At 51.6% G+C, this 25,477-nt stretch overlaps 1 protein-coding gene across 1 annotated transcript; it reads left to right on the top strand.

The window, feature by feature from the left end:
- The first annotated feature begins 649 nt into the window (after positions 1-649).
- LOC122367677 lies at positions 650-16,053 on the top strand. Its single transcript, XM_043341014.1, has 8 exons — positions 650-732; positions 2,701-2,819; positions 11,158-11,322; positions 12,156-12,243; positions 12,412-12,547; positions 13,549-13,775; positions 14,031-14,324; positions 14,784-16,053. The coding sequence occupies exons 2-8, from the start codon at positions 2,709-2,711 to the stop codon at positions 15,146-15,148; spliced, it is 1,386 nt and encodes a 461-aa protein (XP_043196949.1). The 5' UTR covers positions 650-732; positions 2,701-2,708; the 3' UTR covers positions 15,149-16,053.
- Positions 16,054-25,477: the final 9,424 nt, after the last annotated feature.

Here is a 25,477-nt window from a genome sequence, read left to right as displayed (position 1 = left end):
AAGTGTGAAGATACTGCCTTGCAAAATTGTTGCGCTGAGTGTGACGTATGCAGCCTGTCAAACTCGATAACGCTCGCTCGATTTCTCTGAAAAACTTTGTTTTGGTCCCCTACTTTGAAAGCACACACGCGACATGTTTGTAATTGTGTCCGTATGCCATCACGGAGTGTTGCGCGCGTTATAACGTCACCGTTTGCAGTCGACATGTCACGTTTCTATGCGGTACCTTTCCACTCACGTCACAGGTCAGCGAGTGGTGATGAGGCGGGGGGGGGGGGGAGTGGGAAGGGGGATAAGATGGCAAGTGGCTTGGAGCTAAGCTGTTAATATTTCATGTAACCCGCCATCGCTGTTATGCGGGAAAGGTCTATTTGGGTATGGATATGGTTCCAGGGCCCACCTGAACTCACCTGTTGGGTGGAGGATGGGCAACTTGATTAGAAATGCGCCTTAATGGAGTGTTGTGACGATTTTGACATCTGGCCTTCGAGTATCGATCAAACTAGGTTTTACGACTTCCCCCAAGCTGTCTGACGGCGGCGGGCGCTTCCTCGGCGGCGCGGCACCGACCTCCTTTCCCGGCTGACTGCGGTCCCGGCGGTGACATGGGAGGGCCGCCGGCGGCCGCCGGGTCAGCCGGGTCACAGGTCGGTGCGCCGCCGCCCGGCCCGGCCCGGCCCGGCCCGGTGCGCCGCGCTCACAGCAGTGCAGATTGGGACGTGCCTGCTACAGGTGCGTGTGTGTGCGCGGCCCGACATGTTCTACTCTGGGCGGTTAGGCGGCAGTTTTATCTGGTGTGGCACTCCGGTATGAGCCGGTGATGAAGCTTGGTTGCGCGGGTCATGATCACCTGGTGTGCTAGTCGCGGGGTTAAGCATTCCGCTTGTGGTCTACTTATGAACTTATGATGACTCGTGATACGGAAACGGAACATTTGCCGAGGATTAGATGACAGCATCTTGCTTCAAACTACGCACGCATAGCATACCTCACAGCACCAACGCTGACAGGATATCTAGATATCATCAGGAAATGGCACGGCATGAGCTGGCGTATTTGGTTATCTGGCATCTTCATGGTACGCACAGAGCTATAGCTTTCGGGGTTGGGCAACAGGCACGTCCAGTTTTTATTGCGTTCCACATCTTGGTTTATTGAGCTTACATTGGAGTGATTACTTTTTTGGACGACTGATGCGTAAGCGTATAGGTCACAGCAGTCAAACATTGGATCTGACCCAAAGTCACAGCATCCCATTTTGTTGTCGCGGCATTTCTTACAGATAAGTCTCAGACGGTGAGGAATCAATGACGCACGCAGGTAGGTACTGACAAGACTCAAAAGTTACGGCAGAGCCACGGTCGCTTCTTCAGCTCAGCATTGAACAGACAGTCCCTGTAGATCAGTCTCGCAGCGCCATGGCCCCCTGTGGACCGTCGGCTATTGAGCTGAGCGGCCCGCCCGCGGGTATCCGTACCAATCCAATCCGGACGCGGGGGCGGTCCGTCCGACACCGGCGGCGATCCCGGCGCAGATCGGCCGTGGCCGGCGGCGATTCCGGCGCAGACCTGCCCACGCAGCCTGTGATAATTCTACACAGAGCACAGACGCTTCGCATCAGGGCGGCCTTGAAGCACACCAAACTCAAGGCCAGGCAAATTACCTTCGTTTTAATGTTCCCCTGCCTTCCAGCCGAGCTCAGACGGGAACAGCCAGCGGTGAATGAAAACAGCTTGTCGGTAACCGCTGCGGCTAGGCGCAGCTCACGCTATTCCTTAATTGGCTCGGGCTTGACACATTTGGCATTGAAGTCGGCATTTTTTGTCTTAGGAACAGTCAAACAGCTTGGCTCTGTTTAGTGACCAGGCGCCCGGGGCGGTATCACCTGGATGGGCGGTTTTTGAGTGTCCGTGATCTCCCGCCGTGTGTCCGGACCGGGAGCCAGGGGAGGTGCTGGGAGGCGCGCTGACCCAGAGCGGTGCAGGCAGACGGTGGGGCCCACCTGTTACCGACCAGACGAGTGAGTCAGCCCCCCCCCCGCGCCCCGGCCCGCCCCAGCCCGGCCCGCCGCGGGCGACGGTATCTGATCGGCAGCCTGGCCAGACAGAGAGCCGCCGGCCGGCCGCCGTCCTCGCCGGCGGAAACCGGGGCCCGAGCATACCAGCGAGTGACTCCATGTGGACAGTATCAATGACAAGTGCGCTGAATCATATCCATACGCATCTGATTCACTTGAGAATAACGCGTTGCCGTGGGAAACCAGCAAGGACTAAATCATGCAGCCAACATTTACGACGATTTTATAGGCATTAAATATTATCGATGATTAATGAGGATTTCTGATGAAGAATGAGGAAGATAGGGAGATGAGGATTGAGGAATGAGTTAAGATACAAATACTAATTAGGAACAGGTTTGCCTAAGTTAGATATGTTTTTATTACCAAGGCTTTTATGGCTAGGCAATGCTTAAATACCTACAAATTCTAGCTAATTTCAAACCTCTTCCTCTCCCTTCTTTTCCATTCTCTTCTCTCTCTCTCTCTCTCTCTCTCTCTCTCTCTCTCTCTCTCTCTCTCTCTCTCTCTCTCTCTCTCTCTCTCTCTCTCTCTCTCTCTCTCTCTCTCTCCAGTCTGTTGCTGTCCAGTTCGTCGGCTCAGAGTACCGACCCCTCTGACCTCTCCTCCCTCGTCTGCCGCAGCTCCGAGCATGACCACCGTCTGGAGGCTGGTGCTGGTGACGGCTCTGGCGGCCGTCGCCACCGGACAGGACAGCCAGTACTGCAGCTTCACACCCAAACACACGCTCTGCCAGTTCTCGGTGAGTGGCCGGCGCGGCTGCGGCCGTCACGGCGCGGCAGCGGCGCGCGCAGGCGCGGCGCCCTAACTCAGCGCCGCTGCAGTAGCGGGTGGCCGGCCGGTAATAACCTCAGATCGGTGGGCTGATAGGCCGTCCCGCCGCCCCGATAACACCCAATAGTGCAAACTGCTGATCATGCATGAGTTTGGAGCACGCGAGCGGCGCCCGGTCGGCCCTCCCGAATGGTCGAGCCCACTGCATCGCAGCTCTGATACGATCACAATGGACGGTAATTGCTCCGATATAGAGCAGACATTATTAACGAGGTGTTGCTGGTCGTAACAGTGAACCAGTTTGACATGTGACCGCGGATATAAGTGTGCGGTTATCGCGTGTGCTGTTGCTTCGTTAAGATGCTGCATTATATCATTAATTAGTTCTTACTTTGTATTTACTAAAAGGGGCATTCTTGATTCACTTCTTTTCTGGCGTTTGCTTTGCAGTGCTTGCCTATTCTGTTCGTGAACGGAGAGTTTGATGTTGGTGGCACGGAGTTAGCTTAGTTCGGACTGCTCAGGCCTTTTCATTTTCGGTGTGCTCCATTTCAAATTGCTTACAAAGATTAAAATTATTACAGGAAGTCATAGCGCTCATTTCATACACACGAAGTTAATTATTTATAACGCCTCTCATTATCTAAAACATAACCTCTGTCAAGACACATCTCAGCCTGACAAGGTTCCCGCTCCGAGTAACGAGTCTCATTTCCATTAGTTCCAGGGGCAGATAAGGAGCCGCGCCGGACCACATGCACCCTTTGTATCATGATGAATTGGTCACGGTGCGGGCCGGCAGAGAGGGCCAGTGCCGCCCCCTGCCCCTCCGCTGGGTCGCTGTGGGCCAGTGCCACCCACTGCCCCCTCCGTGCTGGGTCACTGGGGGCCAGTGCCGCCCCCTGCCCCTCCGCTGGGTCACTGTGGGCCAGTGCCACCCACTGCCCCCTCCGTGCTGGGTCACTGGGGACCAGTGCGGCCCCTGCCCCTCGCTGGGTTACTGTGGGCCAGTGCTGCCCCTGCCCCTCCGCTGGGCGCTTGGTCACTGTGGGCTGGGGCGGCCCCTAACCCACAGTGACTGGAGAATGGGGACGGGGAGGGTATGGCACGTGCTCCAGTGGGTATGCTGCGGCGTCCGAGAACGAGATTCACGTTAAAGGTGTCTGTCTGTGGCTAACAATAGAACGCCAGCCGAAATTGGCACACGACTATGGAAAGTTTCAAAATAAGTACTATGAATGGTAGCACAAACGATGTTCATTTGTGGAAAATCTGATTTTCTTGGAAGGTACAGACTGCAAGTGATGCTTTTGACGCAGAACAATTCAAATCTCGAACGGGACACTTGGTCGTGGTTATGTTTACACAGACTATAACATGGATCAAAAGTAGGCTGACCGAAAGCGAAAGTACCTTTTATGCTCATTTTGTCATGTTCGTCGATATACTGGCTCATATCGTATCGCTCTTATCATTACGGTCTCAGTTCTCAGCCACCTAACGGACTTCTGTCAGTTAAACCGTGTAATTTGGTGAAATTCTGTCACTGGTAAAGAGTCTCACTGCGTACCATCATCTATCACAACTTTCCGATTGAATTCAGCGCGGTCCGATGAATAGGGAAATGATCCATATGACCCAAAATCGCCGGCTATCGGCGGCTATCACCGGCGCGATCGTACTCGTAGAGTATAGCGTGGAGCGGGCTCAGACGGCGGCGGTGTGACACGTACCGCCCACACCGGCCGCCTCCGCTGAGCTGAGCTGAGCGGCGCCGACAGACCCACACTGATGGAGATGTTGTACGAGCACCACTGCCAGCCCATCTGAAAGTCAAATGGCTCACCGCTGAGCGCGCCTCGCTCATTCATTCCCAGAGGCTTTACTCGGGCCCATTCAGAGTTCTGGAGTCAGATGGGGGAGGGGGGGGGCGGCTGATTGCGGTCTGTCCCCGAAGTCCCTATAAAAACCTCGCTGGTTAGCAACGACATCATCGATCGATATAAAACGCCGCTTCTTATAAACCATGTCGGAACACGACTTTGTTTTATAAGTGGTCCGAAGGATCTGCATGATCTATGTATGTAGATCCGCGGCTAATCTCATCGGAGACGTTCCGATACCGCTATTTGATATCCCGGCTTTAGCTGAGCATCCATCGGCATAAGCCGAACTCTCCATTCAGCAGTCCGGTGCTTCGTCAAACCACTAGACAGCACGCGCGGGAGGAAGCTTCTGTTGACCTTGCTCGACATGGCAGTAAAGCTATTACCGGCAAGTGCTTCATTTTTTCATAAAGTATTACTTTTGTCCAGTTCAGTGAAGCGTGCGGCTGCAGCGGCCGCGGCTGCAAGAAAAGCCCAGCGGCTGCGCGGGCCGCGGTACGGCCCCCTGGACGACTAGGTCCCGTGCTCCCCTTACCGACCACTCCAGACCACGGCAGGTCTGTACGCCGCCCGGGGGGGGGGGGGTCGACGAGGGGGACCCGCCGAGGTCGCCTACATGGCGCAAATGGCGACAGCTGGTCGGTCGGCGTCCGCCGTCGAATGGAGGCCGCTCGCCGGACCGGGCCCGCCGGCCCGCCGGCCCCCGGCGCCCTCCCGTCACTAAGAGGGACGGTCCGCGCCGGCCGTCCATCGGGGCGGGGCAGGGGTGTCAAACTGTCACACCCTGGAGTCGAGTGGCCACCCCCGGCAGTCGAACGGTCACCCCTGGCAGTTTATCGTGGCAGGGAGGGGTGGGGCCGAACGGTCACCCCTCGGCAGACTATCAAGATGGCGGCTGAATCGCCTGCCATCCATTAGGCCCATCAGACGACGGATAACTCAATTGGACTCAACGAGGACAGACATCAGAGAGGGTATCGATTCCTGCTCACCTCGGAAAACGACGGAGAAAGTTATGAGATGCTGTCTTGCTTATCGAATGTTGCTAATATGAAAATTCATCTTTACGTACCTATAGCTGTCATACAAAGCCATGTCCTTAAATACACAAAATACAATTTAAAGACATCAATGCTTGCTGCTCCGCGGTCAATTTTCAATTTTTCATTTGTCTCAAATAATGGCTCAGCATTACCTAATCCGTTTCTGGCCGAGAAGCTCCTGCGATGTGAGTTTCAGACTCGCGCCCCAGTCCCGTAAACTGAACCCAGTCCATGGCGAAGGGAGCGGCGCCCGTATCAGACAGATGATGGCCGAAAAGCGGCAGTCACGGTAGCGGCCGTTACGTCACCCCAACAATTCTGCCATTGGATAGATAATGACATCGGCTACACCCGGCTCGAGACGTGAGCTCAATGTTAAACGGCGCAGCTGTTTACGAGCGCCGTCAGAATGCCACTTATTCGGCGTTCGGGCACGCGCTTGGTAGACAAGAGGATCACAGCCTTTCTAGCCCTGCCTAAAGATGTTTTTTTTTTTTAATATTTTTTTGGTGCCCGACTCGGGCTTTTGTCGTTAGTAGCACACATTCATACTGGGTTAGTACACTATATACACGGCAGTGGTACGAATCGTTTTCGGCACCCGCTACGCGGGACAGCCTTGACCGCACGCTTTCTGTCACATGCCCCAGGTGGCACCGCACTGGTGCGCACGCTGGGGCTATCCCGATTTCTCGGGCCCGGCAGGTCAGAGGGCTGCTCCGGGACATGAAGCGAGGCCGTGCCCTCGGGACATGTCACCGGACCGAAGGATCTGTTTAAAGGCGGATCAGGCCCGTGTACCTGCGGCCGGGGGCGCTGGTTGGCACAGCGGTAATCCCCACGACCGAGCGAACACTCCCCAGTTACTGCCATCTCCTGGGTAGGAGCCGGCCGAGGAAAACGCTGCCAGAGGTCAGCTTTGATCCAAGGACCTCCCACACCAAACGTGAACGCACTTGCCAACTGCGCCACAAGGGTGGTCTGCCTAAAGATGTTGATTCGCTTAGTACCCAGCCAGCAATTCGCTTGGGCTAAACTATGGCAAACGTCGGGCAGCTTGGGCTTAGCTTGGATTTGCCCACTTCGATCAAAACCAATGCATTTTTTACTTGGGCTGAGCTTGGGCATGCCGCAGCTATGCCCGAGTGTGGCCAGCTGCAGCTCAGCCCGACATCCACCCGCGCAATCAAAGCAGGCTCAACTTGGGCGGACGCGGGCTGATCAAGCTGGTTGTCTCCTTTGGCTAACTGGAGTAAAGCCGGAGTTGAGCCATACTTGATCGGCTGTTCACGCATGCGCATTTCTGCGCCAGTCAGGTTTTGCTCGGGCTTACATCGGGCCACCGCCAATCGTCGCACAACTAGGGCTAAGCTACGGCTGTCCGGAGCTCGCAGAGCGGGCATACCTCCGGCGGAGCATGGGCTTTAGTCGGCGTTTTTGTGTCATACGCCGACTTTAGCCCAAGCCCTAGCCGACTTTAGCCCGACTAAAATCTCGGGCAAGCCGCACTTTAGCCTGCTTGGGCCCGGAGTAAAATTGCTGGCTGGGTAGAAGTAAATAAAGAATCGCTCGTCAAGTATTTCTGAGTCTGATAACTTGTTGAATGGGTTCAAACGCCTTTAAAACGCCTTTAAATTCAAACGCCTTAATATTTTGGGCTTCAATGCAGTTGATTATGTTCATTTGGGTAATTAATCTAACAAAAGCATCTTAGGCCAGGCTATTGGTACCGTGCCCTGGTTACGCAGCTGCACCTTAATTGATCAACAATCACGCAACCCTCACCACGACACCGCCGTGACGGGACCCGTGTGTCTGGGGATGCCGTCACTCACCCTCCTCTCCGTCTCCTGGCGCGTGTTGTGAAACTGGGACAATGCTCGGATCACAGCATCGGGTGACGGTGGCATTTCTCAGCCATATGCCGGCGCGCGGCCGTGTGAAATCAGGCGTCACACACCGGGCGGGGTAGCCGTCCTCACCGACAGACGGTGGTCCCCTGCGCGGTCCGCTCGGTTTACAGTAAACACGGCTCGAGGTCGGGCCACCGGCTCCTCCCCGGGCCAGGCCAGGTGCGCCGCTGCGCCGCCCAGTTCAGTGTCACCTACACCCGCCGGAGGGGGCTTCGGACTGACAGGTGACGATACTGAAGGCAGACAACTTTGGAAGAAAACGATGATACCTAGCGGTGAGCGGTGATGTATATTTTTTTTAAATAACTCTAAAATAAAACGATTCTGACAGCAATAGGGGATTGAAAATGCTGCTAAATCAGTTTCATTTTAAGTTGACCAATGCAATGACGATTCTGATTACGTGTATTGTAATTTGTAAGCTCGTGTTTCGGCCAGTGTGAGAGCCGACAGAGGTAGCTGACAGCTGAAACTGCCTCTGTTGACAGAGGGACAGTGTTTGCGGGGGCGACAGCGTGGCCGGCAGGTGGCGCGGTGCAATAAATCCCGTCTCCAGTCATGTGCAGATTGATATCTCATGTCCTGACCTCTGTAGGTACCCATTGTCTTCCTGAGGCTCGCCACGGGGGAGGGGGTATATGGGAGCGTGGCCCCGACCAGCAGAAGGTTGTCGGCCCTCGGGCTACCGCCGTGAAGAGGCCGTGAAGTGCTCGGTCCGATGGCTTCACCAGGGACGTTTCCACTGTCTTCTTGACCGCAAGTTTGTTTCCGGTTAAGGTTCCAGGTTCTCTGGGCCATTGTTCCCTCAACCAATTGTGCGTTTGAACGCTAACCTTGCTAGTTTGCTTCAGTCTGGCTTGCAAAGTCGCACGCTGAATTCTAACTGAGTGGTAGTGTTTACGCACGCTTAGCGGGTAGCACTCGGTGATCAGTGCCCGCCTTCAGGTGTGCAAGGCGTATATGCCAATGTCACGCAGCAGATAAATCGCTCCGTCTAGAATAGCCGGAAGGGATTGGTATCTTACTTTTTGTACCCATCACGATGCCTTCGATAACGCGTAAATTTCACACTCTTAATGATAAGTCAGCTCCCTCACGCTTGCGAAAATCTACAGCCGGATTATATTTTACTACTTAAGAAATCTTACGTTTCTGTACAGAACGATGTGAGCGAGCATCTGACTTCAGCACCTTGCATCGACTCCTGCCAAATATACCTACAGTTCCATTCAATTTCCCAGCATTTACGGCGTTAGTACGTGAAAACGGTGAGAATTTCTCACGGTTTAAGTGACATTAAGGTGGAGAGTACATACTTGTCAACTGCCTAGCGTCACCGAACAGCCGCGTGCCATCCTGTAACGCTCACCGGCGTACTGTAATTGCCTCTGTATGTACGCGCTTTTACCGCAGCGAGTGCCGAGCCAAACCTGGCGGCGCTCCGTGACAGGCGTGCCGAGCCGAAGATCTCTTCACACTCGAGACACCACAGACAAATGCGGCCTGCGCTGGTGCGTGGGAACACGAAATCTGCATGTCCCACTTCCCATCCTTTGGCGAGACACTGGTCCGTCGCAGACGTGCGCCCGTCGCCCCGGGTCTGTTTGTGTCCCGGCCGGCCGTGTTGTGACCGACGATCGACGTTGATCGGCGGGAGGACGGACGGCGGGACGGTGGAGCGCCGGTTCGGTCCACCTCCATTCCAGTGACGGACGGCTATCGCGGCTCATCGGCGGCGGACGGCGCGGTGACAGCCGCCGAGGCCAGCCGGCCTTCTGTGGTCACTTCCGGGCGGTCGGCGGCGGCCGCCCCCCGCCGGGGCGCGACACTCGACCGGCCGGGTCCGGCCCGCGGCCGCCCGGTCGCGCTGGGACGCACACCGCGCCGGTAGCGGCGGCCGCCCGGCGCTGGCACCGAAAGAAATGCCACCAGGCGTACACATAGTCACCGCAATCAGCCTGTGTCGCGGGGCACCTCGACGCGGTTCGCCACGAGCGCGCGGCGCGTGGCGACACTAAGGACGCGGCGCCGCCCTCGCTCAAGACGCCGTAACGCCTGCGCCTGCCCGCGCCCGCCGCGTCAGGCTGCGTTGCCAGGCGCCGGTGCGTGGCCCTGCACCCGGTTTACTTCACGATAATGCCTGCATTCTGAGGGAGCACTCAGCGTGGCGAGCTTGTCCTGTCTCTGTTTTATAGCTGTTTGCCGTCATACATACCTATGCGCGAGCACTCCTGTAGATCAGCACTTGCGGACCGCACGGATGAGTCTGCACATTGCATCATAAGAGTGGCGCTTCCTTTGTGCAGGATCAGCCACCGTGTCGCTTTATTTATACCGAGGCATTTCCAAGATTTATGTTTGGCTTCTGAGTGCAGCGACATCATCGTACCCAAACACCCGCGCTTGCAGGACAGCCCAGCGGCGGAGAGAAATGGAGGGGGACGGGCGGGCGACACGGTCGGACATATGCAAATCACGGTCTGACGAGGCCGTTTAGCATTATTCACCTGCTACTGTCTCTGAGACAACGGTGCAAATTCTGATTATGATTACGCAAACTGTAAGCTGATACTAACAGTGTGCCTTTCTGGGGATTATTTGTTGTCATCAAGCTATAACGGGACGGACGTAATTTTCACAGAGAATTGCATTGCTTGCCCAACTTCTTAAAACAAGCATCAATCTCAAGTCCACTTATCAGGATCATGATCACGGTGATCATATCATCATATTATATCATGATCATGATTATACGATCGTGTTCACTTAGGTTTAAACTTTAAACATCTCAACCAATTTTGATTCGCATAATAATCCTTGAAGCTAAATTAGGTATGTTCTGAGTCATCAAACGTAGCCATTATTCTTTGTTATCAATGCCTGTCAAACCATCGATCAAATCATCGGAAACACACTATACCAAGCTGTCTAAACAGCTTACGATGACATGGCAACAATGGACGGCTGCTTTCCTGACGCGTGGTGACGCACCAGTCCCCATTAGCACACCGCACATCACTCTGCGGCCCGGAGGCGGCGCTCGGTACACGGTGGGCGCGCAGCTCCGGACCGGCCACGGACGGGTGGCTCGCCGGTCGGTCCGTGTGCTGCTCCCACGGACAGCCGGGCGCTGCGTGCGGGCCGCCGGACCCGGCCCCGAGCTCGGCACCCGGAGACGCTCCGGACCCGGCTCCGGGCTCAGATCCGGACTCGGATCCGGATTCAGCTAAAGGCCGGTCAGAAACCACATCGGCACGAGCTAGTGCGTACGGAAGGCGCATCGTATTCTGCTCAGTCAGCTATCTCTGCGGAATATCGGCAATGAAATTGTAAAACGTAGTCTCGTCAGACAAGCTATCGTTCAAAATCGTCTGCGGCCTGAGGCTCAGTCTCTGCATCTGCGGACCCCTGCCATCTTACGCACATCCTCGTGCACCCTGTGACCCGTCCCTGCGCTCCCACAGGGCCCCGGACCGGCCTGTGACCAGCTGCAGGCCCGGTCAGTCGGCACTGAGGAGGCCAAGTACATCGTGGCCGAGCACAACCGGCTCCGGGCCCGGGTGGCCAACGGACGCGAGACGCGCGGCAAGTCCTTCAGCCAGCCGTCCGCCTCCAACATGCGGCAACTGGTGAGTTTTAACCCTCAGAGATAACGGACAGCTAGTGTGCCCTCTTGTTTTTGCTTAAAATCTATCCCGAGAAAGTTACTGTGACTGCATTGATTGCATTGGAAGACTGCATTGATGATGCACTTATTTTTTAAGTAACATACTTAACGTTGACAAATCCTTAAACATGCAAGCACATTCCATTTCATACAGACGCAAACAACGTCCTATCTTTCTATTGTTGTTATGTTTTGGCGGCCGTCAGAAGCAGAAGCTCAGTGACGGATCCCGGCGGCCTCCCAACGAGCCCGCTCGTCAGTCTCATTACGAGTTCCCACGGAGGCACTTGCGGCTGGCGAACAGAACAATTACCGTTCCCCGTGACCGGTGAAGGACACCCGGTTTTCTGATGTATTTTAGGCGAATAGAACGGTGCGCTGTCCATCACAGTTCCACACAATCGATTTCCGTGTGATCGAATTCGATAACTTGAAGACGACTAACGTAAATGAACGTCAGAACTCTGAATCAAGGACAAGCTCGAATTAGCTCGACCACCTGTCAGATAATTCAAATCTTCTAGCTATATTGTTTTTTTTGTTAGTTTTGAAGCTGACTATGTAGGGTGACGGATGCCATTCACCAACATGCCAATATTGCAGGACTGTCCAAGGGCTAGTACTTTGAAAGCAGGGTTGCATTTTGTGAGGTCATAGCTCCTCCGCGACACAAAATAATTTCCAACATCTTCATTCAGAGGCGTTGTTTCTATATTGCGATGGACGCTTGCGAATCTGTAGTAAATTCCCCGAATAACTGTGTGACCCGATCTAACCTCTCTTCTCCCCTGCCAGGAATGGGACGACGAGCTGGCCAGGGTAGCGCAGAGACACGCCGAGCAGTGCGTCTTCCAGCACGACTGCCGAGACTGCAAACGAGTCGGTAAGGTGCCTGCTGAAAATGCACCACAGCCATAACGTTTATCTGTCAAAGTTTGCATCACCTTATTTCAAGCATTCACGCAATTATGCCTCTACATACTACTCCTCCCATTCTCTTTCGTTTCTGCCCATTCCTCCGCGACTGACGCGGGTCTGTCTGTGATTTCAGCGCGCTTCAAGGTGGGCCAGAACCTGTACAGCTCCTCCAGCACGCGTCTGGAGAACATCCCGGAGTGGAAGAGGGCCGTGTACGCCTGGTACGACGAGGTAGCCATGTTCGACCCGCAAAACATCGAGCCGTTCGTGTGAGTTAGAGCCGGCGGGGAGAGACGGCAGAGGAACGCTAACGCTTTTTGTTTATAATTTATTCTCGAAGCAAAATATTATTTTTATATAGTTACCATTTTAGAATCAACAACTATCTAGAAAAGCTTTGGAACTTTTTGTGAGGCCAACTTTCCTTGGCTATTGGCTAGCGCTCTATTTCTCGCTTCAGTCTTTTTAAAGAGTTCCTGCTATCAACCGTCATGCTTTTGTTTTTCACTTTTGCTCTTATTCAGTTCCTGCATGAATACCTAAACACTGTCCAGACATTAATCGATGTGCTCTTAGATGTATTTCGTTATATTTCATGTTCCTAATGTACGAGATTAATGACATCGGCTCTCTCACGAGGAGAGGAGAACAAAAACTGATGGTGGATGATCTCACGGGAATTCGTGCCGGGCAACGGTCCCAAATGATACCTTGGATAGCTTATGCTCTACGATAGATCATGTTATAATTGGACAACACAATTGTGGATCTCGGGCCTCAGCTTTCTTCCGTGAAACAGACGACGTGGGAACTGCAGTTTCGCAGGGACAGTAACTCAGGAGACTACAGCTGGGCACAAGACAATATCGAGACTGCGTCCCGGGGTAGTCGGTCTCACGTGATCGATGCTACATTGATTTATGGACATTGTCTAGTGATGATTTTGCTTATTGTATGTATGTATGTATGTATGTATGTATTTACGTCGTAGGGCACATCCACATAGTAACATGGCTATTCCGTATCCAGATGTCAGCATATTAAAAGACAGAATACAGTCATCCAGCACTCACGCTCACACGACATATTATGATTATTCAAACATTTTATTACGGATTCTTTTTCAATGCATCCTTTTCTCAATGTCGGTGAAATATCGGTGAGCATAGTAAGTGAACCCATCGCAAAACTATGCCGATTCCGGTGTTTTTCCCCGGACCATCCCGGAGTATTTCTAACGCCCGGTCCGTTCGCCTTTTCTCGCTCACAGATTCGAGACCAGCATCGGCCACTACACGCAGATGGCGTGGGCGGAGACGAGCCGTATCGGCTGCGGCTACACCCTGTACAAGGAGGGCCCCTGGTGGACCAAGCTGTACGTGTGCAACTACGGCTCGGCGGGAAACTTCCAGCGGGGACAAATGTACGAGAGGGGCGCCGCGTGCAGCAACTGCCCGGCCGGCACCTCCTGCTCCAGAGAGTTCCCCGGCATCTGCAGTGAGTGAAACCAAGAGAGGACAATTACCGATGGGGACGATATAGCGGCCTGTTGATGTGCAAACTCGTGTTGCATCGGTTGTACACGGTTCGCTTGTTAAAAATTGCTTCCTTTTTATCTTCACTAAAATTTCAACATGGTGTATTGTATACATAAACTTATTCCCTAATTTTCGGAATGTTTGGTGTCTTATTTTATTTTATGACCTCTCACTATAGCCGGGAGACCGATCACAGCTCATCTCTGTTTTACAGTGGATGACTCGTCTTCGACTACTAATCCTACTCAGCGCCCTACGCCACGTCCTACTCGGCCCCCCACCCAACGTCCCACCCAGCGTCCCACCCAGCGTCCCACCCAGCGTCCCACCCAGCGTCCCACCCAGCGTCCCACCCAGCGTCCCACGCAGCGTCCCACCGCGGCCCCGTTCCCTGTGGAGCGCCCCTCGGCGGGGGCCACCCTGTTCAGCTGCGACCTGGACCGGGACGGGTGCCGCGTCAAATACTCTGGCTCCACCTGGAAGATCGTTCGCACCAGCTCATCGCAACGTAAGTGGTTCGCCGCGGTGGCCGCTGGGACTAGGAGCCTGGGTGATTGAATATCGAACAGCTGGCTCATAGCTAATAGGCAGGACTTAGTTTGCGTGCTGGAAAAGCTTAAAAATACTGGTTATAAATGACAATTCATCATAGTGAAATTGTATTCAATGCGAATACGATGCTTCACGACAGTTTGTATGCAAGAATCGGTGATAGCCGTTTAATAATTATAATTTCGGTTGTGGTTGGGTGCATGTGGGTCGGTCGTGGCGCCACCTGTCCACGGACCTGTTGGATGCTGCCTGGTGCCACTAGGTGCCTCCGCTAGGCACCACTAGGTGTCACCTTGTACTGCCAAGAGTCCACCGATAAAACGGCGACTGGTGGCTGAAGTGTCCCTGTAGACGACACTCGCCCCATCTCTCCCGCCCCTCCGCCCCTGACTGACCTACCCGCGCCCGCCGGCAGGTCGTATTCTGGGCACGGCCGTCACGTTCGGACGCTCCACGGAGCTGACGTTCCAGAGCGATATCACGCCGCCGGCCAGCCGCACCGTGTGCGTCACCTTCGCCTACATGAAGTACGAGCTGCGCGGTAACACGCCGGTGGAGCTGGAGGTGGCGCTGGACCCGTCGGCCGGCTCCCGGGAGCGCGCCGTCACCCAGGTGATCCGGCCGAACGCGCGCGGCCGCCTGCGCCGCGGCCAGGTCGAGCTGCGCGGCGCGCCCGCCCGCGGACAGCTGCGCTTCTCTGCCTCCGTGCCCACCTTCGCCTTCGGGCAGGCCACCGTGCTGGCACTGGACGACGTGAAGGTCCGGTCCGGCCGCTGCTGAGGTCAGGTCAGCACCGGTCGGCGGGTCGGGTCAGCGGCAGCGGCCCAGAGCCGGCACCGCTGGTCTCCAGCGCACACCGGCCTCCAGGGGGCGCCACTCGGTTCACCGCCGGACCGCCAGGTGGCAGCAGCGGCGCCACCGAGCCGCTCCAAACCGTTTGAAGGCGACGGCGACTGAATGGCAAAAGACAGGCCCGTCAGCCGCTCGCTCGTGTGTATAGTCTGACTTGATCAGATGACAGGCTCCTGTGTAAGACGCGTCAGTATTAGGAATGTTCCCTCGCATTCGTGGTCGCTCAATGTTCGGAGTGGGAGATCCAGCATGGACACATTGGACAGCTCGCTCAATCTGATGTCTGTTTTACTTTGTGACAAGTCAGCACTGAGCTGTGCGTCGATAAAGCTCCAAATTGCATGCTTGTTCTTTTTTATTTATGCAATGTCTATTTTTCATTCTGCACCGTACTCCGACTCACACTCTTTTTATCTCCTGGCCACCGAACAAATAAGGAACGAATAATCTCTTAGCGTAAGTAATCATGGTTCATGCCGTGTTGTTTTTGTCTGAATGTACAACGGGTTGTCATATATGTTTTCTTATAGTTGTTTAAGGTCATTCATTCCAAAGGTCTCTTTCGATGTGAAGAACACATAGTGGGACGAATGTGTCATTGCTCCTTGCTCGAAAGCTATATTCGATCATTATTTATAATGACTATGTCATGAACCATCAAGTAAACATATCGGCCTCTTCTGTTCATGGAATATTCATCATGTGTGTGTGTGCGCGCCTTTTTATATGCTTTAGCCATTATTTATTCATAAGGTCGTGAAGTATTTATAGATGAATTATCACATGTTCTCTCTTCGATGTTTTTGATGAAATACATTGACGAGAGGACTCTATCCGCCGTTTTCTGGAAAGTCGGTGGTTAACGGCACGGAAGGCTACAACTTTAACCCTATTCCTGGCGGGCTCCGCCGGGACAAGAAACTGGCGGGGGGGGGGGCCGATTCGGCCCCCCCTGAGATCTCGAGAACGAAGCAAGATAGCGACAAGCGGTAAACGGCATCGGATACGCATGGACAAGGTCTACAATTTTTACTAAGGTCATTTTCAGGTCAGGTCAAAGATGACGTCACAGGGGTCGAAAAAGTCAAAATGGCGGCGCTAGATATGGAGAGAGTTTTTCTCGAATAACTTTCAAATTAGTCAAGATAGGAACAAACTAAGGGCATCATCGTGATCCTCTCGTCAATCCGCATCGAATGATATATATGTTGACCTCGAAAGGTCAAGGTCAAAGGTTGACCTCAGGTCACGTGACCTCGAGTTCATCATGTATATCATTCGATGCGTCTTGACGAGCTGAACACAATGAGACCATCCACGCGTCTGTATCTTGTTCCTGTACGGAGTTATTGGCCAAAAACCTTTGGTGACCTTTGATGACGTCACATGACCTCACAGCTGCCCAACAGCAAAACAGACCTCAAGGTAGTGAAGGTTGATCGTATATGAAGTCATGTATGGTATATGGGGCCATTCCGACCCGTTTTAGTGGTAAAAACAGGGAGTTGATTTTTCCCCCATTGACTTATAATGGGGAGGTCGCGAAACTGACCTGACCTTAGGTCACCGATATCAAAATTCCGAGATAAACAAATTGCACATACTGGTACCCTAACTAAAGCCTGAAGAGAAGAAATTGATCGGTCAAAAACTCTAGCTCTGGCGTGATTGCAAACTTTTCTGAGGTAGGGTCACCAAACCGCCTCTGGTGACCTGACCTGAGGTCAGATCAACTCAAAATTTTCAGACATGTTGCGTAGAAGCCTTATAGGAAAAGTCAGAAAATTTGAGCTTCCTAGCTCAACGCGTTTGGGAGAAATAACCAAAAAACCTCAGGGGGGGCTCCTGAGGCCCCCCCCCCCGCCAGGAATAGGGTTAAAGACTCTCATCGCACAGGGTGTCCCAGAAGTCTTGAAGCTTTTTTATTTTTGTCGTGTGACCTTGCTATGCCACCGATTAAGGCGAATCATGCCTCAAACGAAAGAGAAAGAACTGAAATTTTGTATTTTCATGCGTAGAGCACCACTTTAGTCAGGTGGCCCCCGTTGTGAGTCGCACAAGATTGAGCACGAGAGATCACGTTCTTCGCTGCCGCCAAGATCTCCCGGTTTGCGAAACACCGGTGCCGCCATGCCCGTTTCTTGTCAGCTTCAGAGTCTTATTCCCTGAAGCGAGCGACATAATATTAGCGACATATATTTCCGACGGGTTGATATTTGTTTTAGCCCCATAATAATGCGACGAATCAAAGGATTACAACGGGCTGTTGCTTAGCGTGCTCAAGCAGCTGAGCCTCCTATTTCCGTAATGGATGCGTGCAAACATGTCAGGAGACTTTCTGATCAGTAAATCATTATGTTGCTAATGTTTTCTCGGAGATCCAATACTCTGTTTCCTGGCTCGCTTCATGAAATAAGGCTCTGAAGCTGACCAGTATTACAATGGGTATGTTGCATATTTTAGCGGTATTCGCAGATAACATTGCTCCTATTCCTGCGTGGGAAGGACAATCAGTTCACACACACACACACAATAACACACAAAGCACGTGCGGTATTTAACCACAGTCACACGCCTCACTCAGAAACGACTCACAGCTGGACATAACCCACCGGCGCCACAGGCCCAACGCCCACGGCCCACACTGCTATCCTCATCCTTGTAAGTCATGCAGATATATTGCCGCATGGTCATCTCTCTCACGGTTATCTCTAGCGACTGGCGGGACGTTTTTCGGCTTTTAAGTGAGCAAACGTTGAGCAGAATGATTAAAAAATCCAAAAATTAAATCCATTGGGTACGTCTTTATAGGCTAATTATGAAAAAAACACTATGCAAGTCGTCAATAGTGACTTTTTCGCAGTTTCTAAATGTTGTAATATGGATTTGAGCGACGCAGAGACATGGATCCTCCTTTGCTTCACCAAGCATTCCGAGACTATTGTATCCGCCATATACAACAGCACAGCGAGATGGCGCTGCCACCATGCGTCTCGCCTCGAGAGGGCGCAGCCCTGCTGGGCCCTCCAGGCTGGGCGGGTCCTCTCTCCAGACTGGGCCAGGCTGGGCTGGGCCCTCCCTCCAGAGAGAGGGCGCCGTGTCAAGAGCGAAAGGAAGTAGGGTAGACCGGGGCAAGTCGCCCCGCCGAGGTAAAACGCCTCACCGATGTTTCTCGGAACTGGCAAGGTTCTGGGGAAACATCCTCTCTTCTATAAAACGTGCACTATACGATCATTATATGAGCAGACTGGAAAGAAATTGTGATGACTCTTTAGAGAGATATAGCCAAAAATGTGTTTTTGGAGTGATTTTTATGTTTTGTTGTCAGATAATGCGTCATGGCGTTCCTTTATCGTCCACATCAGGTTAACGACTTTTATGTATTTTGAACAGCTATTGTCTAACGCTTATAATGCCGGGTTGGTTCGTGGTAAATTATGTCTTCCTGGAGTGCAAGGCGTTGTTCTCTGACCGAACTACGTGATGGGGTAAAACGCCCCAGTAGGTCGCGGGGCAAAAAGCCCCATGGGGCGTTTTACCTCATGTGTTGTTCGGACTACCCACTTCCTAATGTTCGGTAGCTGGCGAACGGTATGTTTCTATGCATTTATATGTACTTTTCTCAGCAACTGGATGGCAAAGGAAGTATTTTGTTAACATTTGCATTGCAATAATTTATTATTTTGCCTTATGAGGCAGGTGAAAAACCTGCTCATACAATAGTGTCGTAGCTGAACACCTGATGGGATGGAAGGTGCTAACTTCAGTGCCGTGCCTCCCAAGGTCTAACGGACCTCTCATATAAGATTTAGTCAACTAGCATGTTTAATCTTTAATCTAGAGTATGGGGCTTCTTGCCCCAGGCCGTGGGGCGTTTTGCCCTGGGGTTGGGGCAAAACGCCCTATTTGCAGTTGCTTCACAAACCACTTCCCAGCTGGGAGTCCGATCATAAGCGAATGAATTTGAGGGGTGGAATTTAAAGTAAAATGTCCTAAGAACGCATTGAGCACAAATTTGGCCTTCCAGGTGATGTGGGACAAAAGTTAAGTAGCAAAATAAATTATCTGGGGCGTCTTGCCCCAGGCTACCCTACAGTCCACAGCAGAAGTAATGTGTGGTTTCAGTCATGGGTATGTTCTGCTTCTGAAGCCTAGGAACGATTAGCCAGACTGCAACGAGACTTTAAATGTAGCTTACATGCATCTTCACCCTTGCAGCTACAACTTTATCTATTTATGATGTCTTCTTTTCAATCAGTCCGCATTTAAAAATCGTCGGTCAAAGCCATCCGTTGAGATTGGTAAAACCACACATTACTTTAGCGGTGGGCTGTATATGTTACAGACCGTATGAAAATCCAGTCCGTTTGCAAACGGCCTGGCCCAGTCAGGCCGTTTGAAAACGGCCTGAAAAAGCCGGCCGTTTGCAAACCGCCTGAAATATCAGGCCGTATGAAAACGGCCTAGGCAGTTTAAAACGGCCTAGACAGTTTGAAAACGGCCTAGTCAGTTTTCAAACGGTCTGGCGAAGTACAACAGCCTCTGAAGATTGAACTTAATGGATCCAGGTTGGTCGATGATCAGGTTTCATCCATGTGAATGCTTGCGCATTCCATGCCGAATGACTCGTCTACACCCAGCCAGCAATTCGCTTGGGCTGAACTGTGGCAAACGTTGGGCAGCTTGGGCTTAGCTTGGGTTTGCCCACTTTGATCAAAACCAATGCATTTTTTACTAGGGCTGAGCTGGGGCATGCCGCAGCTATGCCCAAGTGCGGATAGCAGTAGCTCAGCCCGACATCTGCCCGCGCATCCAAAACAGGCTTAACTTGGGCGGAGCGCGGGCTGATCAAGCTGGCTGTGTCCTTCGGCTAACTGGAGTAAAGCCGGAGCTTAGCCATACTTGTTCGGCTGTTCGCGCATGCGCAGCTCTGCGCCAATCATGTGCAGCGTTTGTGACAGTCTGTGCGCTGTGCGACGAAACGACACACCGGTGTTGGGGCATTTGGTGGTTGATGTTTGGGCGCGTGTGACAGCGCGAAGAAGGGATAGTGCTCACTGCTCTTATCACGTGGACTGGCATGCAGTGTTACGGTAGGTAAGTGTATTGAATGGTGCGCTTGATCGTATGTAAACGTCATGATTTTGACTGAGTTTCACGCCATCAAACATGAAGCTGAATAGCTGTTCAGCCTGGCGATTTATACCCTCGCTCAGAAAAGCCGCATTCCGTGCCTTCATATCTTTGTGAAATATCAGCACTTCTGAACCAGGAAAATGAAATACAAAACACAAATATTTATCTACTTATCACCGAGCACGCTCATTCTCTGTCCGCGTTGAAAATCGAATGATCATTTTATACGGATCAATGAGAAGTGCTTTTACAGTATTAATGCAACAATAACTTATTTTTCAAGCAAACATGCAATGTAAATTAAACCAATTAATCTCTTTTTCAGGTACGTACCATTAGAGCAAATGGTTCCAAAAAAAAAAAAATGGAATAGTTATACAAACCAGGACCGGGTGGACGCCGCAGTCGCCCTCGCCAAGTGGTTTAGCGGAAACTGCCTGCTTATAATTAAGTAGGTAGGTATACCTACATTATACTGAAACTGCGCCGAAAGCTGGCCGACCACCTACTGCAGATGTGTATATGTGTGGAGGAGCCAGACGCCTCCAAAGCTCCCATTCACCAGAGTGAAATTCCTTATAAACGATTGTTTGCTAATTGCTTTATGTCTTATGAGCGATTACTTGCTGTCCTTACTTTATGCTTTCGGTTGAGTGTTCAACCAAGTATTATGAACGGGGAAGGAGGCTAGCGGGCCTTTGATTGTTTTATAGTTTTGATGGCGCTTTTTCATGACTCATGTCATATTATTGCTGCAGTTTGCACTCCACTGTTTCATGTATTTGTGTTTCATTTGAGTGTCTGTAGTCGTTTATAATATACATTCACTATCAAAGTCAACCACTACTTTCCTTTCGCAATGCTCGATGACCGGTTAACAGAGCATATGAGTGACCGTAACAATTTTAACCCGGCGGCCGCTGGGCCTCCGCGCCACCCGCCGGCCGCTGGGGGGGGGCATATAGTTGCCCCCCCTTTACTTCTGCGACGATATCGTCGCAACGCGAAGACATAGAGAAGCGAAACTTTGCACACATCTTCCTGAATACCTAGCCGAGGTTGTGTCCAAATTTGGTGTCGATCCCATTTGAAATGACGTCACAGTGACGTCATAAGTGAAATTATAGATTTGCGACTCTCATATTCCTCACGATACATCAGATATATGGGACCGAATATAGAGGGCCGATTATTGGTCAGAAACTAGCTAAAAGTGTAGTTAGATGTTTTAGGATGACAGCAGGTGCTGTCTAGTTCATTTACAGTCGAGTTTCATGCTCAGCGTCATCAGAAACGGTCCATATCGGAAAACGACAAACCTTTATGACGTCACTGTGACGTCATCTTAGGTGCTACAACCACCAAACTTTCCTCAAACATTGCCTAGGTATTCATTTAAAGCTATGCCAAGTTTCACGTTCGTAGCTCATCAGGTTTCGGAGATATTTCACAAAACGTAAAGGGGGGGCAACTTTATGCCCCCCCCCCCCAGCGGCTCGTGGGTTAAATATGCATTGAAACCGCACAACCTGCTGAAAGTGCATTGGCTGCTCCTTGCTACTTGATCCAGTGTGAAGCAAAAGCAAGATGAAGTCAAGTCGAGACTTGAGAAAACAGGAGCCGTCACTCGAGCCGAACCCGAGCAAAGCCACAGCAGTTTGCAATGTATAAACCCCATTCACTTCTATGGCTTAAGTCGGGATAGACAGGGCACACAGAGTGGGCTTGCCGGAGTTCAGCCCGCTCGGGCCCAGAGTAATCTCCATTATATAAATGGATTCACTGCTCGGGCTTAAATCGGGCTAACGCCAATCGTCGCTCAACTAGGGCTAAACTACGGCTGTCCGGAGCTCGCAGAGCGGGCATACCTCCGGCAGAGCATGGGCTTTAGTCGGCGTTTTTGTGTCATACGCCGACTTTAGCCCAAGCCCTAGCCGACTTTAGCCCGACTAAAAATCTCGGGCAATCCGCACTTGAGCCTGCTTGGGCCCGGAGCAAAATTGCTGGCTGGGATACGTCGAACATTTTCTTACTGTGGTGATGCTCGGCCCGGCCGTTTTTCGACAATATTACTAATTATACAAGTTCACGGTCCGCCTGTGTACGGCCATCCAGTTGATGGAGCCCGGTGAAGCCACTACTGGTGAGGTCTGGTGAAACGTATCACTACAAGACTCACCGATTATTTTGCGGCATGAAACGCCGGAGCGCGCAATGGACATCAGAGTTCACATCAGTGGCGCGGGAACCGGGGGGGGGGGGGCTAGCGGGGGCTGAGCCCCTCCAACTTTTCGGCTGGGGGGGGGGCTCGTAATGTATTTGAGCCCCCCCCAGCTGGAGGAATCGAAATCGGAAATTTACCAACATAATTTCATAGATTCATACATAGGCGCGGGAACCGGGGAGGGGGCAGTGGGGGAAGCTTGCTTCCACAGCTCTGGGGCCGTGGGGGCGGTGCCCCACAACTTTTCATGAGGTCAGGAACCGTTGGGGCAGCTTGTCCTCCCCAAATTAGGGGTTGTGGGTCACAAAGGAAGAAAGCATGTAAGTGAAAAATCCACCTCTTTCACTGGCTCGGCAACTTATGGTAGTTGGCAACTTACTGGTACGGCAACTTACGGCAACAAAACGGTAGTTTCTTCACTCAGTTGAGACGGAATACCTGCCTTTTTTGCAAATATTTTCGTTTTTTAACCCGCGCATGACTGGGGGGGGGGGGGCTCTACAGAGCTCCCTCATGTTTTTCAGCAATATCTTCCAAACCGTTTAACGGACCAACACGAAACATGCGGTACCCTCAGAGGCACCAATTTGACATCTTGTGTTAAAATTTCAACTTTTTAGCTACCATAGTTTAGCCGGAAATGACGTCAGAGTGACGTCATGTCGGCCGATTTTCATGAAAATTACTGAAATACGGCAAACGCTCTCACCCAGCCAGCAATTTTACTCCGGGCCCAAGCAGGCTAAAGTGCGGCTTGGCCGAGATTTCAGTCGGGCTAAAGTCGGCTAGGGCTTGGGCTAAAGTCGGCGTATGACACAAAAACGCCGACTAAAACCCATGCTCCGCCGGAGGTATGCCCGCTTTGCGAGCTCCGGACAGCCGTAGTGTAGCCCTAGTTGTGCGACGATTGGCGGTAGCCCGATGTAAGCCCGAGCAAAACGTGACTGGCGCAGAAATGCGCATGCGTGAACAGCCGATCAAGTATGGCTAAACTCCAGCTTTACTCCAGTTAGCCAAAGGAGACAGCCAGCTTGATCAGCCCGCGCTCCGCCCAAGTTGAGCCTGCTTTGGATGCGCGGGCGGATGTCGGGCTGAGCTGCAGCTGGACACACTCGGGCATAGCTGCGGCATGCCCGAGCTCAGCCCAAGTAAAACATGCATTGGTTTTGATCGATGTGGGTAAACCCAAGCTAAGCCCAAGCTGCCCGACGTTTGCCATAGCAATATTCGCCTGGGCAATAGCAATTGCCCAGGCGAATTGCTGGCTGGGCAAGAGCTCAGTTTTAAAGCTAGATCCATTTTCTTTGCATGAGTGGACTACAAATACACGTAGCTATCGAAGTGCTATCTCGATGTTTCGAAATTTTGAAAAATTTTGAAAAATATTTATTTACAATTACAAAATATATTTTTTGATTTTTTTAGAAAAAGTTTTTGACTTTTCGCAAAAACCGGAATATATGTGATAGAACACACACTGATGTACTACATTTGCAAGTTTTAGCCCAATATCCTCAAAAATAGCCAAGTTATTTGTCAAAATTTTACAATTTTACGTTTTTTCAAATTCATTTTTCGGTACGTTTTTGACGTCGTACAGCAATATAAATAGCACCATCGTGTTCCTGAGCTCAAACTGCATCTGATAGGCACCTTTTTTGTTGAAAAATTTCATTTTCAAAATTTGACCTTTTCTGACCTGAAAGTGACCTGACCTCCGGTAAATTCAGCGGACAATGACCTCAAATGACACAGACGACACTATTTTCGAAATCTACGAGTAAAATGGACCATAAAACATGCGTCACGTGACCGATACATGATATACAATTTTCGTGACCTAGGATGACCTGACCTTGACCTGAAAAATTCGAAGTAAAAGTTCGGTACCCTCAGGGTATCTAAGGCTTCCGACGAGGAGTGCGTAAACCAAAAATGAGCCTGATCGGACCGGCGCGGCGGTCCGGCGGTCAGAGCCTAAATTGTGAACTAACAAAAATGTCAATAATTTTTACCTTGACCTGACCTGTGACGTCATCGGTGACCTCGAGGTCAATGAAAATAGGTTTCTTTCGATAGTTTTTCCCGGGCTATCAGACGCCGTTTGAATTTTGACGATCGGCCCAGTAGTTTCGGAGATAGGAGGGGGGTCTGGAGAGCCCCCCCCCCAGTCACTCGCGTTATGGAAAATGGGTGCGTATTATTTAGGCCAGGGTTCATAATGTCCAGGGCACGATATGTCCAGTGCTCAAAATGGCCAGTGCCTTGAATGGGCCAGAGCTCATAGTGTCCAGGGATTACATAGTCCACCCAACCCAACCAAACCTAACCTATCCTAACCTAACCTAAAATAACCTAGCCTAACCTAACCTAACCTAAGGTAATGATGTTTGCCTACCGGGGATAAGGAAATGATTTCTCGCATGAATAGATTGCAAGCAATAGTAAATCAAATATTTTTAGGTTAAGTTTCATTTATTTTTAGGTGGTTTCAGGCCTTCGGCCTGAAGCCAGATACATAACCACTTAACCCGCGCCCCGCTGGGGGGGGGGGCAGAATCTGCCCCCCCTCCCGTTTTTCGCCAATAACTTCTAAACGCGTTACGCCAGCGACGTCAAACTTTCAGTACCTTATCATACATCAATTTGACACGTTCCCTGAAAATTTGAGCGAAATCCTTTGGAAAATTTTTGAGAAATTGACGTTTTAGTGACGTCATGTTCGCCATTTTCGCCTCAAAAAACGGCAAAATTTCAAACGCCGCTAACATCTTCATTTTTAAAGGAATCAAGACGTAACAAAAAAGGTTATACGTGATTCTACTTTGTCTATCAAATGGCTATCTCGGTTTTTTGAAAATTTTGGATTTTGGCCCAAATTTTTCCAAAAAACTGAC

This window comes from Amphibalanus amphitrite, unplaced genomic scaffold, assembly GCF_019059575.1.
Source record: "Amphibalanus amphitrite isolate SeventyFive unplaced genomic scaffold, NRLGWU_Aamphi_draft 000887F_arrow, whole genome shotgun sequence".
Classification (NCBI taxonomy): Eukaryota; Metazoa; Arthropoda; class Thecostraca; order Balanomorpha; family Balanidae; genus Amphibalanus; species Amphibalanus amphitrite.
This window is presented reverse-complemented; position numbering and strand designations above follow the sequence as displayed.